The following is a 16,392-nucleotide window of genomic DNA, read 5'->3' on the forward strand; positions in this document are numbered from 1 at the left end:
GTGTGGCCATGTCTGTTCATTCGGAAAGTCAGTCGGAACTCCGCTAGTCTGCCGGAAAGTCCAGTCGTGTGTACACAGCATTAGCCTGAGAATCGAGCAATCACATGACTGCTGGTCACTCAGTTCTCAGTCTTCACTGAGAAGAGAGTGGTGATTGTCAGTCGCCTGCTCTCTGCTCTGGCCCTCCAGTGATCACTGGCGTGCTGTTTGGGATCAGATGGCGCAAAGAATCAGTCACTGTATAGTCTCTATTTGAGTATGAGTATTTTAAAATGTCAATAACAATAGCATTTGTAATAATATAGGAGAAGCACCGTCGGCAGCAACAGTCTTGAGAGGAGAAGCAGGGCTCTCTAAAGATTTTGAAAACACAAAAAACAGGGAGAAGGTGCGCCAGACTAAGTGCAGTATAAACGATAAAGTATTTATTAAAATAAAAAACATACGGCCAAATGGCTACTCACAAAGGTCAGAGTGATTTAGGCATGTAAATTAGATAGGGATGTATCCATGTCTCAATCCGGTCCACGGGGTTTGCAGAGCTGATGGAGTATAAAAGCAGACAGGGGGGACGACAATAGGCTTGCCTCTGTGTTCCAAAAGCTGATTTGGAGCAGCACCTCTGTATTTCTAATAGTTTTCATCGGTTTCCAGCTTTGTTAAGCGTCCGGATGGTCGGATGGCCGGAACCGGAAGTGCGTTCCAGCGTGGAACGCAAGCTCTGGGATCCGGAAGTGACGCGTGGGCCAATCAGAAGACGCGTTTCACAACTTCAGTTGTTTCCTCAGTTCTAGTATTCTAGACAGGAAGTGATGCATATATACACAAAAGGAGGGGCTGACCTGTGTTACTATTGGACAACGGACTTGTATAGATATATTACCAGGCAAATAACTGAATGAAATGAGAATAAATAAAATTGACTGTAGCATCTCAAAATAATATTAAAACATTATACATATAAAAAAAATTTTATATATATAAAATATATAATTTAAAGCATGTGGGCAGCACTATATGAGAACATATAAATACTCTTATATATATTTAGGAGAGGGACTGAGATTTTTTATGTACATGTGTGTATGGGACTATATATTGGTGATAACCGCAACCATTTTATATAAATAAAGGGGAATAGGATGATAGGGATAGAGGAGATGGGGAAGGGAGAAAATGAAATGAAAAAAAGGGAGAGTAGAGAAATGAAAATGAATATAAATATGAAAAAAATATAATAGAAAAATATATATAATAAAATAAAATAAAAAAATAAAAAAATTAATTATTAAAAATAAAATAAAATAAAATAAATAATAAAAATAATAAAAATAAAAAGTAAAAATAATAATAAGGGGAAAATTGAAGGAAAAAATAATAAATAAATAATAAAAATAAATAAAAAATAAAAATGAGGGAAAAATAGTAATAATACTATTATATGAAGATGATAATAAAATTGAGAACTAATAGAATAAAGATAGAAATGAAAATAAAAATAATAATGAAAATAAAAATAAATATAAAAATAAACAGATATATATAAAAATGAAAAATAATAAAAATGTAAGGATAAGAATAAAAATAAAAATAAAAATAAAAATAAAAATAACCAAGAAAATAAAAACAGTAAGAACGAAAAAAGTAAATAACAACAAAGTGGAGAATATTTTGTGATGGAGTTGAAATAATAATGGAAAAAGGTAATAGATATGGGATAGATATACTAGTACAACAGAGGTAAGACTGGAACTCCAGAGAGAGGCCGTGGGTAGTTGGAAGTATAAAATATAATGTACTATATTATAAAGTATGAAAAGGAAGGAGTCTGTGTGTAGTCTGATCCGTTTGGGAATTGGGAAACACTATGAGGGGAAGGTATTAGAGAACCGTATGAACTTCAATCTCTTCATTTAATCCATGTGGTGTCAAAGTATTTAAAGAGTATATCCAGTATGTTTCTTGTTTGCAGAGGCGTTGGAATCTCTCTGCCGGAGTGAATTTTTCGGATATTGCTTCAACTATCCAGACATTCAAATCAGTAGTATTTTTTTGATGGTGTGTTTCAAAGTGTCGTGCGACACTGTATTTGGGATTTGCAACCTCAACCGCACGCCGGTGTTCACCAAACCTAGCTCGGAGGGCCCTGATGGTTCTACCCACATACAACAGACCGCAAGGACAAGAGATACAATAAACCACATATGAAGTGGAGCAATTATAAAAAGAATTAAAAGTGAAGGTCTTTCCATTATGTGTGAATGATTTCTTACCATGGGTGACATTTTGACAAGTAAGGCAAAGAGATTTTTTACATTGAAACATTCCTAACAATGGAATTAATGTAAGTTGTTTCATCGTCTGATTTTTCCATGAAGTAGAAAATTTAGTTTTACTGGGGGCTATCTGACCTTTGATGCTCGGGGCCCTGCGGTAGGTAAACTTTGGTTTATCTGATATACATTGAGATAGGTGAGGATCTTGTTTGAGAATGGACCAGTGTTTTTTGATAATATTTTCCATTTTTTTAAAACTAAAGTGGTACTGAGTGATAAAACGAGTGGTATTTTCAGGAAGCTGTTTTTTAGATACAGGCACATTTTCGCTTAGGTATGAATTACAGGCCTCCTCAATAAGTTGAGGAGGATAACCTTTGTCTTGGAATTTTTTCTTTAATAGTGTACTTTGAGAGGTGTAGTCTTCTAGTCTGGTGCAATTCCGTCTCAGGCGATGGAACTGACTTTTAGGTACATTATTTTTCCACCTAGGGTGGTGGCAACTCGAATAATGTAGAAAAGAATTTCCTGCTGTGGGCTTTGTATAGTTTTTAGCTGTAATAGTGTGGTCTCGATGAAATAATTCCAAGTCAAGAAAGCATATGGAGTCCGGATTCTTGACACAGGTAAATGTTAGCCCAAAAGTATTCTTATTGCAATACGTGACAAAATCTTCTACCAAGGTTGCAGGGCCATCCCAAATGACAATGATATCATCGATGTAACGACCATAGAAGACCAGGTGTTCCGAAAAGGGGTTGTCAGCCGATAGGCACCTGGTCTCCCATAGTCCCATCGTAAGATTGGCATAGCTGGGGGCAAAATTAGCCCCCATAGCTGTGCCTTGTTTTTGCAAATAATAATCACCATCAAAAGTGAAATAGTTGTGCTCTAAGCAAAAGCGAGTGGCAAGAAGAATAAAGTTAATTTGTTGTACATTTAGAGGGGAATCATTCTGAAGGAAATGGGCAACTGCCTGGAGGCCAACATTATGGGGTATTGAGGTGTATAAAGAGCATACATCCAATGATACCCACATATATGTTGGTTCCCAGGTATAAGGACTAAGCAGTTCTATTAAGTGGGTCCCATCTCGAATATAAGACGGGAGGCCTTGAGCCATATATATTATATATATTTTTCTATTATATTTTTTTCATATTTATATTCATTTTCATTTCTCTACTCTCCCTTTTTTTCATTTCATTTTCTCCCTTCCCCATCTCCTCTATCCCTATCATCCTATTCCCCTTTATTTATATAAAATGGTTGCGGTTATCACCAATATATAGTCCCATACACACATGTACATAAAAAATCTCAGTCCCTCTCCTAAATATATATAAGAGTATTTATATGTTCTCATATAGTGCTGCCCACATGCTTTAAATTATATATTTTATATATATAAAAAATTTTTTATATGTATAATGTTTTAATATTATTTTGAGATGCTACAGTCAATTTTATTTATTCTCATTTCATTCAGTTATTTGCCTGGTAATATATCTATACAAGTCCGTTGTCCAATAGTAACACAGGTCAGCCCCTCCTTTTGTGTATATATGCATCACTTCCTGTCTAGAATACTAGAACTGAGGAAACAACTGAAGTTGTGAAACGCGTCTTCTGATTGGCCCACGCGTCACTTCCGGATCCCAGAGCTTGCGTTCCACGCTGGAACGCACTTCCGGTTCCGGCCATCCGACCATCCGGACGCTTAACAAAGCTGGAAACCGATGAAAACTATTAGAAATACAGAGGTGCTGCTCCAAATCAGCTTTTGGAACACAGAGGCAAGCCTATTGTCGTCCCCCCTGTCTGCTTTTATACTCCATCAGCTCTGAAAACCCCGTGGACCGGATTGAGACATGGATACATCCCTATCTAATTTACATGCCTAAATCACTCTGACCTTTGTGAGTAGCCATTTGGCCGTATGTTTTTTATTTTAATAAATACTTTATCGTTTATACTGCACTTAGTCTGGATCACTGGCGTGCTGGGCTATGGAGGGGATAGGAGCACACTGAGACGCTGAGCCAGCTGCCATTCAGGTCTCTGGGTGGATCCCAACAATATTGTCAAGATCCCTGCAGAGCGTGGACTGGCACTGTTATATCAGAATTCCTGTTGTGACCCACATGAGAAGTATGGCTAAAAAAGCATTGGCCATACTTCTCCTTTAACGACTTATCAGTCTAAAAACTGTAAGCACATTTATCTGGGGATAAATACAAAGTCTGAGACAGGGACACCCAGCAAGAGTTAAAGTGGGTCTTATATTAACCACTTGCAGACCGGACCATTTTGCTGGTCAAAGACCAGACCACTTTTTGCGATTCGTCACTGCGTCGCTTTAACTGACAATTGCGCGGTCGTGCGACATGGCTCCCTAACAAAATTGACGTCCTTTTTTTCCCACAAATAGAGCTTTCTTTTGGGGGTATTTGATCACCCCTGCGGTTTTTATTTTTTGCGCTATAAACAAAAATAGAGCGACAATTTTGAAAAAAACGCATTATTTTTTACTTTTTGTTATAATAAATATCCCCCAAAAATATATAAAAAAATATTTTTTTCCCTCAGTTTAGGCCGATACGTATTCTTCTACATATTTTTGGTAAAAAAAATCGCAATAAGCGATTATTGATTGGTTTGCGCAAAAGTTATAGCGTTTACAAAATAGGGATAGTTTTATAGCATTTTTATTAATAATTTTTTATTATTTTTTTTTTTACTAGTAATGGCGGCGATCTGCGATTTTTATTGTGACTGCGACATTGTGGGGGACCCATCGGACATTTTTGACACATTTTTGGGACCAGTCATTTATACAGTAATCACTGCTATATAAATGCAGTGATTCCTGTGTAAATGACACTGGCAGTGAAAGGGTTAACCAGTGGGTGGCAGTGTAGGGGTTAAGTGTTCCTAGGGGTGTGTTACTAACTGTGGGGGGGTTGGGCTTTCATTTAGTGAACACTGATCTCTGCTCCAATCACATGGAGCAGAGATCAGCGTCACTAGTTGCTAGGCAGAATGGAGAAATGTTGTTTATACAGCATTTCCTCCATTCGGCCGTTCCGTGAGACGATCGCGGACTCACGGGGGTCCCGACCAGCGCGGGAGCGCGCTGCCGGCGGCGCGCTCCCGATGGCAGGGCGGCATCGAATATTGGACGTACCTGTACGCCAATATGCCTGCCCGTGCCATTCTGTCGACGTACATCGTCGTGCGCTGGTCGGGAAGTGGTTAAGCAAGGCAACAAACAGTCAGGTAAAGTGTTTGTAACCCAAAAAAATCCTGTTCCTTTATAGCAGGTTAAACATCACAGTGCTTGTGCTGTCTAACCTGCCCCTCTGGAAGCTGTAAAAAACTTAGCTGATCCTGCCAGTATCTGCCCTCCCCACTGTAAACTGATCATGGTTTATCATGGCTGCTGAGCCCTGACACCGTGGTCAGTTTACGTGTTTCGCCATTCAGCAGCCCTGCACTCTGCTCCTCTCCTCCTCGCCTCCCCTCCCCTGCCTGTCAGCTTGTATATCTTCTGTGTGAGCTGATAAACTGCACTTCTGGTTACGATGTGACCAGCTGTGATTGGACACAGCTGATCACATGGTAAAGAGCCTACATCACAGGCTCTTTACCAAGATCAGAGATGCGCTGTGTCAGACTGACACACCATACCACCTATTGCCGCGCTGTGTGCACGAGAGGCTTATCCTGCTGGACATCATATGACATCCAGTCAGGATAATGAAACCACATTGAGGCTGTCATATTGCTATATAGTGGGTGGGAAGTGGTTAATACTACAACACACTTCCCCTCTCTTATCATTTTTGCATCCATCAGAGTATTCTTAAGAAGTTTCATCCTTTGGTGTCTCCACTGACCATATTGATACACTGTTTTTTATTCATGTGTATGTGTGTGCAATACTTATTCAGTTATTTATACATTTTTATATCACTACTACACTTAGTGGCACTCACTTTCTCTTCCCCTCCCTGTTTTCACACGTGCTGTATGCTATATTGGCAATTTAGATAAACACACCTGTCTGATGGTGAATAAGCCAGACGTTATTCTTGTGCAAGTTATAAGGACTGTCTCTGTGATTTCAGAGTACGTACCACAAGAGCAGTTTGCGTCTTTGCTCGAGCTGCTTTGTGCAGAGCTGTCATCCCATCCTTGCTCCTAAAGTCCAGATGAGCACCGCCATTTCGAAGAGCTTTAATCACTTCTGTAGAGTTGTCCATCTGTGCTGCCAAAGTGAATGGAGTTTCTACGAGAGGAAGATGGCATTACAATTTGTTATTAAGAAAATTATTCCTTGACAAACTTTTTGTATTTTGCACTTTTATAACACAAACCTGCTAAAACATCCCCCCTAAATGTAAGAGCTCACTAAATCACAATAAAACACTCAAATATACTGTGATTGCGAACGTTTTTTTGGACATGTAACACAAGGCCTTTCATTTATACTATGTTCTGGTTCCCCTTCTTATATCTTGGGGTTCCCCCAGTCATCGGTGCGTAAAAGGAAACTATAAACATCTTAAGTTGTTGTTATTGAAGTTTTATTTTTTAATGTTTATACATTGTTAAGCAAATTTATATACAGTAGAAATTTACAAATACATCACAAAGGATGATTGCCAAAGCACTATAGGTTAGCATATGAGACAGAACAGCAGCTGTTTTGAGGTGCAATTTCTGTTATTGAAATTTCAAACTGAATCGCTGATACTGTAAGTCAGCCATTCTCAACCAGGGTTCAGTGGAACTCTGGGGTTCCTCAAGAGGTTGCTAGGGGTTCCTTGACCTGATGAACCACCTTTTTGATGGTGCCTACAGAGTTCAAGGTTCAGCATCACTTAGCAAACCAGCAGCATGGCACCAAATATCTTTTTAACTGTCTTTAAAGGATATCTAAAGGTTTGTGGATTGTTAAAAAAAAAAAAAAATCATACTTGCCTCCTCTGTGCACTTGGTTTTGCACAGAGTGGCCCCCGATCCTCCTCTTCTGGGGTCCCTCAGTGGTGCTCTTGGCTCCTGCTCTTCTCGATCTTTCGAGAGCCACTCTGTTGGAGAGCCACTCTCCCTCAGGGCTATCATGCGGGTGCCCGTGTCCTGCTACTGTGTCCATTGCCACAGACAGCAGGACTCTGCCTAACCCCCCCCCCCCCCGCTCCCACTTCATTGGATTTGATTGACAGTAGCAGGAGCCAATTGCTGCACTGCTATCAATCTATCCAATCAGAACCAGAGACACTGGTTGGAGCTGGTGTGCTCGTCCCAGTTGGTGGAAAGACCGAGTTCAGGCAGGTAAAAGGGGGGACTCTGAAGGGCAGCTGCATCACAGGAGTTTTTTTTAACCTTAATGTATAGAATATATTAAGGTGAAAAACTCTGAGGGTTTACAACCCATTTAAGGGTGGCATTCTGAGTACCACTTTAAGGGGGACATTCTTCCTATTGGCCACCAGTATAAATGGGCATTGTTCCTATTGACTCCAGATTAATTGGTTTTAGTAAGGGTTCCTTGAGACCTGGAAATTTTTGGGGTTCCTCTAGGGTTAAAAATGTTTGGGCTTCCTCTAGTGTTAAAAGGTTGAGAAAGCCTGCTGTAAGTGATGATTCACTTCCTCTAAATCAGTCAGCTTGAGCTATTGAACTATGTAAACAAATGGCTTCTTTTAGCAATGTTGTTTTTTCTGTATTTGAGAATAGGGGGCTAGAGTGCCAGCCAATGGTCTAAAAAAAAGTGATGTTTGATGAGTGCAAAAAACAAACAAACAAAAAAAAAAAACACCCTATTCATGTAGATCCCGTCAAACAATTTGTGTGCTCCTTAATTTCTGCAGCCTGCGCTGCACTGAAATTACAAGCAGTATTATCAGCCCTGCCCAGGTTACATCTGGGAACTGCAGAAAACCCACTTTTTGGGGTTATGAAGAAGAAGACAGAAGGAGGTGTTCTGTGGTGCTAAGATACTTAGTGTCCTAGGGTGACAACACTAGCCCTCCATAGCTATAGCACTGTGTGTCAGCGTGGTTACCCTAGGATAAGGAAACAATTCTAAGGAATTGTATGCATTGGGGTAGTTTTTCTAAAGGTAAAAAGACTGTGTACTTTGAAAATGCAGATGCGCCAAAGCTTAGTAAATGAGGTAAAGCTTCATTTTACAAAGAATACCCAATCACATGCCAGAAAAATAAGAAAAATACAGTTTGCTTGCATATGAGTGGATGATGGAAGTCAGCAGAGCCCCTATCCTATTTACTAAGCTCTGGCACAACTGCACTTGCAAAGTACACAGTCTATTTGCCTTTAGTAAATAAGTCCCATTATATCAATTTTTTACTCTTGGACAAACATTTTAACCACTACCAGACTGCCCACCGTAAACACACAGACCCACGTCCTGTCAGGGGAGAGAAACCAGATTGTGTGTTCCTAGTATATAAGAACACTGATCAGTCTCCTTCCCTAGTCAATCCCACCCCCCCCCCCTCCCAGTTACAACGCACACAGAGAACACAGTTAACCCCTTGATCACCCCCAGTGTTAACCCCTTCCCTGCCAATAACATTTATACAGTAATCAGTGGCTATTTAAAGCTCTAATCGCTGCATAAATATCATTGGTTCCAAAATAGTGTCAAAAGTGTCCGATCTGTCCATCGCAATGTCAAAGTCCTGATAAAAATTGCAGATCACCGCCATTACTAGAAAAAAAAAAATGCCATAAATCTATCCCCTATTTTGTAGACGCTATAACATTTGTGCAAACCAATCAATATATGCTTATTGCGATTTTTTTTTAATATCAAAAATATGTAGAATATATATCGGCCTAAACTAAGGAAGAGGTGATCAAATACCACCAAAAGAAAGCTCTATTTGTGGGGGGGGGAGGACATACATATGGGTTTGGGTACAATGTCGCACAACAGCACAATTGTCAGTTAAAACGATGCAGTGCCGTATCGTGAAGAAATGGCCTGGCCAGTTTTGACCCCAAAGAAATAAAGTATATACAAAACCACATATATAAAATATATACAATCTCAGCATTCCTTTAGTATTACCTATAATGCAGTCTACTCCTCTGACTTTCTCTTACTGTAGGGATCCCTCAGCGTTCTGACCCCGGACCCCTCCTCTTCTCCATCTGCACCTCCTTCCTTGGTCACTTGATAAACTCCCATGTCTTTTAGTACCATCTCTATGCTGATGACACCCAAACCTATCTCTCTACTCATCACTTCACTCCTTTAGTCTCCTCTTGCATTATTAACTTACTAACGGACATATCAGCATGGATGTCACACCACTTCCTCAAACTCAATCTTTCTAAAGCTGAGCTCATAATATTTCCTCCTGCCCATGCCCCTCCCCTTGACTTCTCTATCAAGATCAATAATACAACCATCAGTCCCTCCCCTCATGCCAAGGTGCTAGGTGTAGTTCGGGAACTCAGATCTGTCCGTTCAGCTCCAAATCCAATCACTATCCAAATCTTGTAGACTTCACCTTCGTAAAATCTCCAAAAATGCCCCTTTTTAACCGTTTGAAACCACTAAGCAACTTATTTACTCCCGGTTACTCCCTCCTCACTGGCCTACCTCTTCACAGACTATCCCCTCTTCGGTCTATAATGAATGCTGCTGCCAGACTCATCTACCTTACCAACTGTTCAGTGTCTGCCACCCCTCTCTGCCAACCCACCACTGGCTTCCCATTGCCCAATGAATACAATTCAAAATATTAATAACATACAAAGCCATTTACAACTTAGCCCCAAGCTACATTACCAAGCTTATGTCCAAAGATCACCGATACCATCTTCTCTGCTCCTCCCAAGACCTCCTTCTCTCTAGCTCCCTTGTCTCCTCCTCCCATGCTAATCTCCAGAGCCTCGCCCATCCTCTGGAAGTCCCTACCCCAATCTGTCCAGATATCTCCTACTCTGTGCACTTTTAGGTGATCCCTGAAAACTAATTTCTTCAGGGAAGCCTATCCTGCCTTCAGCTAATAACTAAGTCTTCTATTTTTCCCATCAGTTTATTCCTCATAGTTATTACCTTTTGCTCCATCGGCCTCTCCTTATTAGATTGTAAGCTCCCAGGGTCAGGGCCCTCCTAACCCTTTTGTATAGCCTCCCTTTATTTTGTAAAGCGCTGCTCAAACTGTTGCAGCTATATATAGTAGCTCACAAACTTAATTACACCCCTCACTTTTTTGTAAAAAAGTTATATCTTTTAATGTGACAACACTGAAGAAATTACACTTTGCTACAATGTAAAGTAGTGAGTGCACAGCTTGTATAACAGTGTAAATTTGTTGTACCCTCAAAATAAAAAACACACAACCATTAATGTCTAAACCGCTGGCAACAAAAGTGAGTACACTCCTAAGTGAAAATGTCCAAATTGGGCCCAATTAGACATTTTCCCTCCACGGCATCATGTGACTTGTTAGTGTCAAAAGGCCTCCAGTGTGCATGGGGAGCAGGTGTGTTCAATTTGGTGTTATCACTTTCACTCTCTCATACTGGTCACTGGAAGTTCAACATGGCACCTCATGGCAAAGAACCCTCTGAGGATCTGAAAAAAAGAATTGTTGCTCTAAATAAAGTTGGTCTAGGCTATAAGATTGCCAAGAGCCTGAAACTGAGCTGCAACGCGGTGGCCAAGATCATACAGCAGTTTAACAGGACAGGTTCCACTCCGAACAGGCCTCGCCATGGTCGACCAAAGACGTTGAGTGCACATGCTCATATCCAGAGGTTGTCCCTGGGAAATAGAGGTATGAGTGGTGCTAGCATTGCTGCAGAGGTTGAAGGAGTGGGGGGGGGGGGGGGGGGTTATCCCGTCAGTGCTCAGACCATATGCCACACACTGCATCAAATTGGTCTACATGGCTGTCGTTTCAGAAGAAGCCTCTTCTAAAAATGATGCACAAGAAAGCCTGCAAACAGTTTGCTGAAGACAAGTAGACTAAGGACATGGATTACTGGAACCATGTCCTGTGGTCTGAGACCAAGCTAAACTTATTTGGTTCAGATGGTGTCAAGCGTGTGTGGCGGCAACCAGGTGAGGAGTACAAAGACAAGTGTGTCTTGCCTACAGTCAAGCATGGTGGTGGGAGTGTCGTGGTCTGGGGCTGCATGAGTGCTGATGGCAATGCAGTGCTACAGACATTGAGGGAACCATGAATGCAAACATGTACTGTGACATACTGAAGCAGAGCATGATCCCCTCCCTTCGCAGACTGGGCTGCAGGGCAGTATTCAAACATGATAATGACCCCAAACACACCTCCAAGATGACCACTGCCTTGCTAAAGAAGCTGAGGGTAAAGGTGATGGACTGGCCAAGCATGTTTCCAGACCTAAACCCTATTTAGCATCTGTGGGGCATCCTCAAATGGAAGGTGGAGGAGCGCAAGGTCTCCAACATCCACCGGCTCCTTGATGTCATCATGGAGGAGTGGAAGAGGACTCCAGTGGCAACCTGTGAAGCTCTGGTGAACTCCAAGCCCAAAGGGGTTAAGGCAGTGCTGGAAATAATGGTGGCCACACAAATATTGACACTTTGGGTCCAATTTTGACATTTTCACTTAGGGGTGTACTCACTTTTGTTGCCAGTGGTTTAGACATTAATGGCTGTGTGTTAGTGTAAATTTGCTGTCGCCTTAAAATAATTTGTTATACAAGCTATACACTCACTACTTTACATTGTAGCAAAGTGTAATTTCTTCAGTGTTGTCACATGAAAAGGTATGAAAATATTTACAAAAATGTGGGAGGTTTACTCACTTTTGAGATACTGTAAATCCTGTATAATAATAACCAGTATAAATTCCTATTTAAATGCCCATTTACAGATCACTATAAATTAGTATTCAAAGGTCTATTTAAAATAGTATGGACTTTTTTTTTTTAAATTTACAGAATACTTTATTAATCCCAAAAGGGAAAATTCACAACAACAATAAACTGAACAAGATACAAAAACACAACAAAATTACCAATAACAGCCATTAGCACCAAATAAAACAAATGAAAACTACACTACAAATAAAACATCCATACAATTAAAATACAACATAGAATAAATTACAGATTAAAATAACAGACAATCAAACTACCAAATGCAAATATTACACCACTTTCTCTAACACCACCCCAAATAATAACAAACAGAATTAAATCTTCACCTCCAGCCCTCACAGAGAAAAATTATATATCTTGATCGCCACAGGCAAAAATGATTTCCTGTGTCACCCTGTGGTACATCGTGGTTGTAACAATCTGTCACTGATGGTACTCCGAAGACTGACCGGTGTCCTATCAGATACTGTCCCCCATTACATATAGTGTCAGCCAAGAAGCCGAACATCTCCGAAGAAGAACGGCGCCTGTGCACTGTGTCCAGGTTCAAGCCCCACCATCCAAGCGTGGCGAGCGAAGCGAGCCCGCGAGGGGCCCTGTTACTATGAGCAACCCTATGTCCACTTGGATGGTGGGGCTTCAACCTGGACTCAGTGCGCAGGTGCCGTTCTTCTTCGGAGATGTTCGGCTTCTCCTTGTGCCCCATACTGCGCAGGCCCGGACACTATCCGATAGGCGGACACTTTGTGTCAGAACACAAGCATATTCTAGAGTGGGTTGGAAGAGTTGTGCAAGATTGAACGTAACTTGAACATTCTCTTCTCGAACACTATTGTTAAAGACTCCAAATTCAATCCAACAACATCACTGGCCTTGCAAATCAGTTTGTTGAGTCTGTTGATGTCGGACACCCTAAGCCTGCTTCCCCAACATGTCACTACTGGCCACCACAGACTCATAAATGCATCTTTAGCATCGTCCGGCAGATTTTAAAGGACCTCAGTCTCCTCAACAAGTAGAGTCGGCTTTGATCCTTCCTATAGAGGACTTCAGTGTTCAAGCTTATTATATATGTGCACCTCCAGATACTTGTAACTCGACTCTACTACCTCCACATCCGCTCCTCGAATAGAGATTGGGGTCACTGGTGGCTTCCTTTTTCTGAAATCCACAACCAGTTCCTTTGTCACATTTAGATACAAATGATTATCCTCAAACCATGTGACAAAGTTCTCCACCACAGTCCTATACTCAGTCTCTTCCCCATCCTTGATAACATCCCACTAAAACATCTGAAGATGGCAAGACTCTGTCTGGTAGCTGAAATCAGTTGTAAAAAGAAAGAGGGAGGGGGAACTGTTCCTTTGGAACCCTAATATTGCTGATCACCCTGACAATCCATGACACAAGGGAAACATCAACCTGTATTGCTGATAGCTTCTTTTAAATTTAAGAATCATACTTGCCTAGATGGATGCTGCATCTGTCCTCCCGCTGGCTCTAACACTGAGAACCAACCGATCTAACACCACCGATCGCTCGGTTCTCAGGGCGCCCTGAGCAGAGAGAGCTGACAACTGTCAGTCACCACTCTCTGCTCTGCCACCTCCTTGCTCACTGGAGCTCTGGGCTGTAGAGGGGGGCTGCAGCATCCGGCTCAGGCTGGTGCCAGTCCAGGCATGTAGGCAGATCCCGACTTCATTGTCATGATCTTGCCCGAGCCTGGACTGGCTCCGTGACATCAGCTGAAAACGACTCATAGGAGTGCAGAACGAACTGCACTATTGTGATTGACAGGAGAAGTACAGCCAAACAAGCTTTAGCTGTACTCCTCCTTAAAAGACCAGTATACAATGCTAAAGAAATACCTACTTATCAACCCGTATACATTTCTATTTAAAGGTGTATTTAAAGACCAGTAAACATGCCTATTTCAAGAACTATTTTAAAAAAAAACAATATACATTTCCTATTAAAAACCCTATTTATAAATCAGTATACATTCCTATTTAAAGACTAATATACAGTATCTTACTATTTAAAGGCATTAACAACTAAGAGCTGGACTCAAATGTAGTTTATATGTTCGGCACTGTGCTGCATTGTTTGTTGTTTCTATCGGACACTGGGTGTCAAAAGTTGATAGTTAAGAATACTTTTAAAAGTAGAAGAAAATGGGCATTTACATGTGTTTATGCACACTATAAGGAATCTTGTCAGTATTGCCTTAAAGAGGAGTTCTTCCTCCCCCACCCCCCCACTCCCAAAAAAATTAAAGTCAGCAGCTACAAATACTGTAGCTGGTGACTTAATATTAGGACACCTACCTGTTGGCACCCCAGCCAATTTTCGGATTGGCTCTTGGGTGCTACCGGCACCATTCCCTACTGTACATGTGCAAAATGTGCTGCTTTCTAACTGGCCTGGCGGTGGAGGAAGAAGGATGCTGAATTTTTGAGGGATGGCCACGGTGCAGTCTCCCGGAAGTGGGGAAGGGAATAGAGGTCGACCGATATATCGCCAATTTTCTGCATTTTTTAAATAATCAGCATCGGCTGATTGTGCTGCAAATTAGGCCGATAAAAACGTCACCACTCCTGCCCATTGAAATGAATGGGCACCAATGCCGAATTGCTTTCAAAGCGATTCGGCAGCGGCACTGTGCGGGCACATTTAACCCATTCATCGGCCACTTCTTTTCAAAGACACTGCTTGAAGGACTTTTAGCTTCCGCCAGCACATCGCCTCAGTGTGAAAGCACTCGGGCTTTCATGCAGACTGCAGGGGAGCCATTTTTTAGGTGCTATTTTTAGTCCAAAAGCACCTGAAAAATGAGATGAGAGAAAAAATAAATAAATAAAATCGGCGTCATATAGCATCAGACAGAGAAAAACCCATATTGGTCGACCTCTAGAAGGGTACCTGTCAAACACAGGTACTCGTTCTCCCCTGCCCCTTCAAAGGTGCCAAATGTACTACCGGAGGGGGGGGGGGGTCGGAGCAGAGAAGTGGAGGTTCCACTTTTGGGTGGAACGCTGCTTTAAGCTACTGTATGCAAAATATGTGAGTCGATAAACCGCAATATTTTTTTTTTTTGCATGAAATACCAGATTGAAATTTCCAATCCAGAAACCCCTTATTGTGATAAACCTAACACATGGAAAATCAGATGGCCTAGGTCAGCAGAGAGAATAATTGGACACTCTAAAACTGGCCATACATTGAGCGAATTTTGCTCAGTGGGTGGCCCCATTGGCCCCTTCCCACCCAAAATTCCTTGATTGGAAATTTTAAGGAGCCAGGCAGAAAATAGTTAACCAAACAGTGACTGCTTCCGATCAGATACATCCACTGTTTAGGTATTTTCACAGCTGAGGGGACTGGCTGTTAAAATACAATAGCCACAGCAGAAGAGTAAATCCCCCATTCATTCTTCCGTTGCATAGTGAGGATGAAGGAAGGAAGCCTGCAGGCTAAATGGAAAAAAAATCTTTATGGCCAACTTTAAAAGAGGAGAGGGCTATGACATGCAAAAATTGATGGGCCTGTGCTAGAGAAATGACTAGTCCATTTTTTAATTTTAGAGGCACACTGCAGGTGAATAAAAATAATTTATGGAAAGAAAAACACTGCAAGTAAGCGTTCAATACTAGATTTTTTTCTGTGCCTTTACCTGTAATTATTTCAGATGGTGACAGGGCCTCTTTAAAGTGTTAGGTGGTAATTCTCCAGACGCCTTAGCTCATTAGCTCAAATAGCTCAGCCTTGCTATTACTGAACTTCAATAATTTTTTTTTATTTTCTTGTGGTTCTGAAATTTCTTTAGATCATGGGATTTTTAAATGATAGATCTTGTACTTTATTTTAGCTTACAGAAGTCCACTGTCATTTATCTGCAGGTTTCATTATAAAGTTCTGTTAACATACATTGAAGATAGTATAAAACAGGATAAATATATACTTTAATAACAAGCTTCTGAGCGAACACATGAGATCTGTCCAGAAAGTACCTAGCCATGTTATATGAAAAATAGAGATATTTATTGAAGCAGATACAAGAAACATTGTACATAGTACGACGATGTCTCAGTCTCCTTCAAAATAGGCACTTTGGGACCACCACAATTTTCCCAGCATCTCTAAGCCCCCGTACACACGGTCGGAGAATCCGTCGGAATGTGTCCTATCAGACCGTGTTGTCGGATAA

General features: G+C 41.1%; 1 protein-coding gene across 8 annotated transcripts in view; it reads right to left on the bottom strand.

Moving 5' to 3' along the window:
• Positions 1-16,392, bottom strand: part of SHANK2 (SH3 and multiple ankyrin repeat domains 2) — a 1,084,923-nt gene that overhangs the window by 766,980 nt on the left and 301,551 nt on the right. For all 8 annotated transcript variants that reach the window (XM_077462543.1, XM_077462526.1, XM_077462535.1 and 5 more), the window contains exon 6: positions 6,416-6,567. In XM_077462543.1, coding sequence (XP_077318669.1) covers positions 6,416-6,567 — 152 coding nt within the window. The remainder of the gene's footprint in view (positions 1-6,415; positions 6,568-16,392) is intronic.

This window comes from Lithobates pipiens, unplaced genomic scaffold, assembly GCF_037356315.1.
Source record: "Lithobates pipiens isolate NorthernLeopardFrog02 unplaced genomic scaffold, aLitPip1_a1.2 Scaffold_10, whole genome shotgun sequence".
Classification (NCBI taxonomy): Eukaryota; Metazoa; Chordata; class Amphibia; order Anura; family Ranidae; genus Lithobates; species Lithobates pipiens.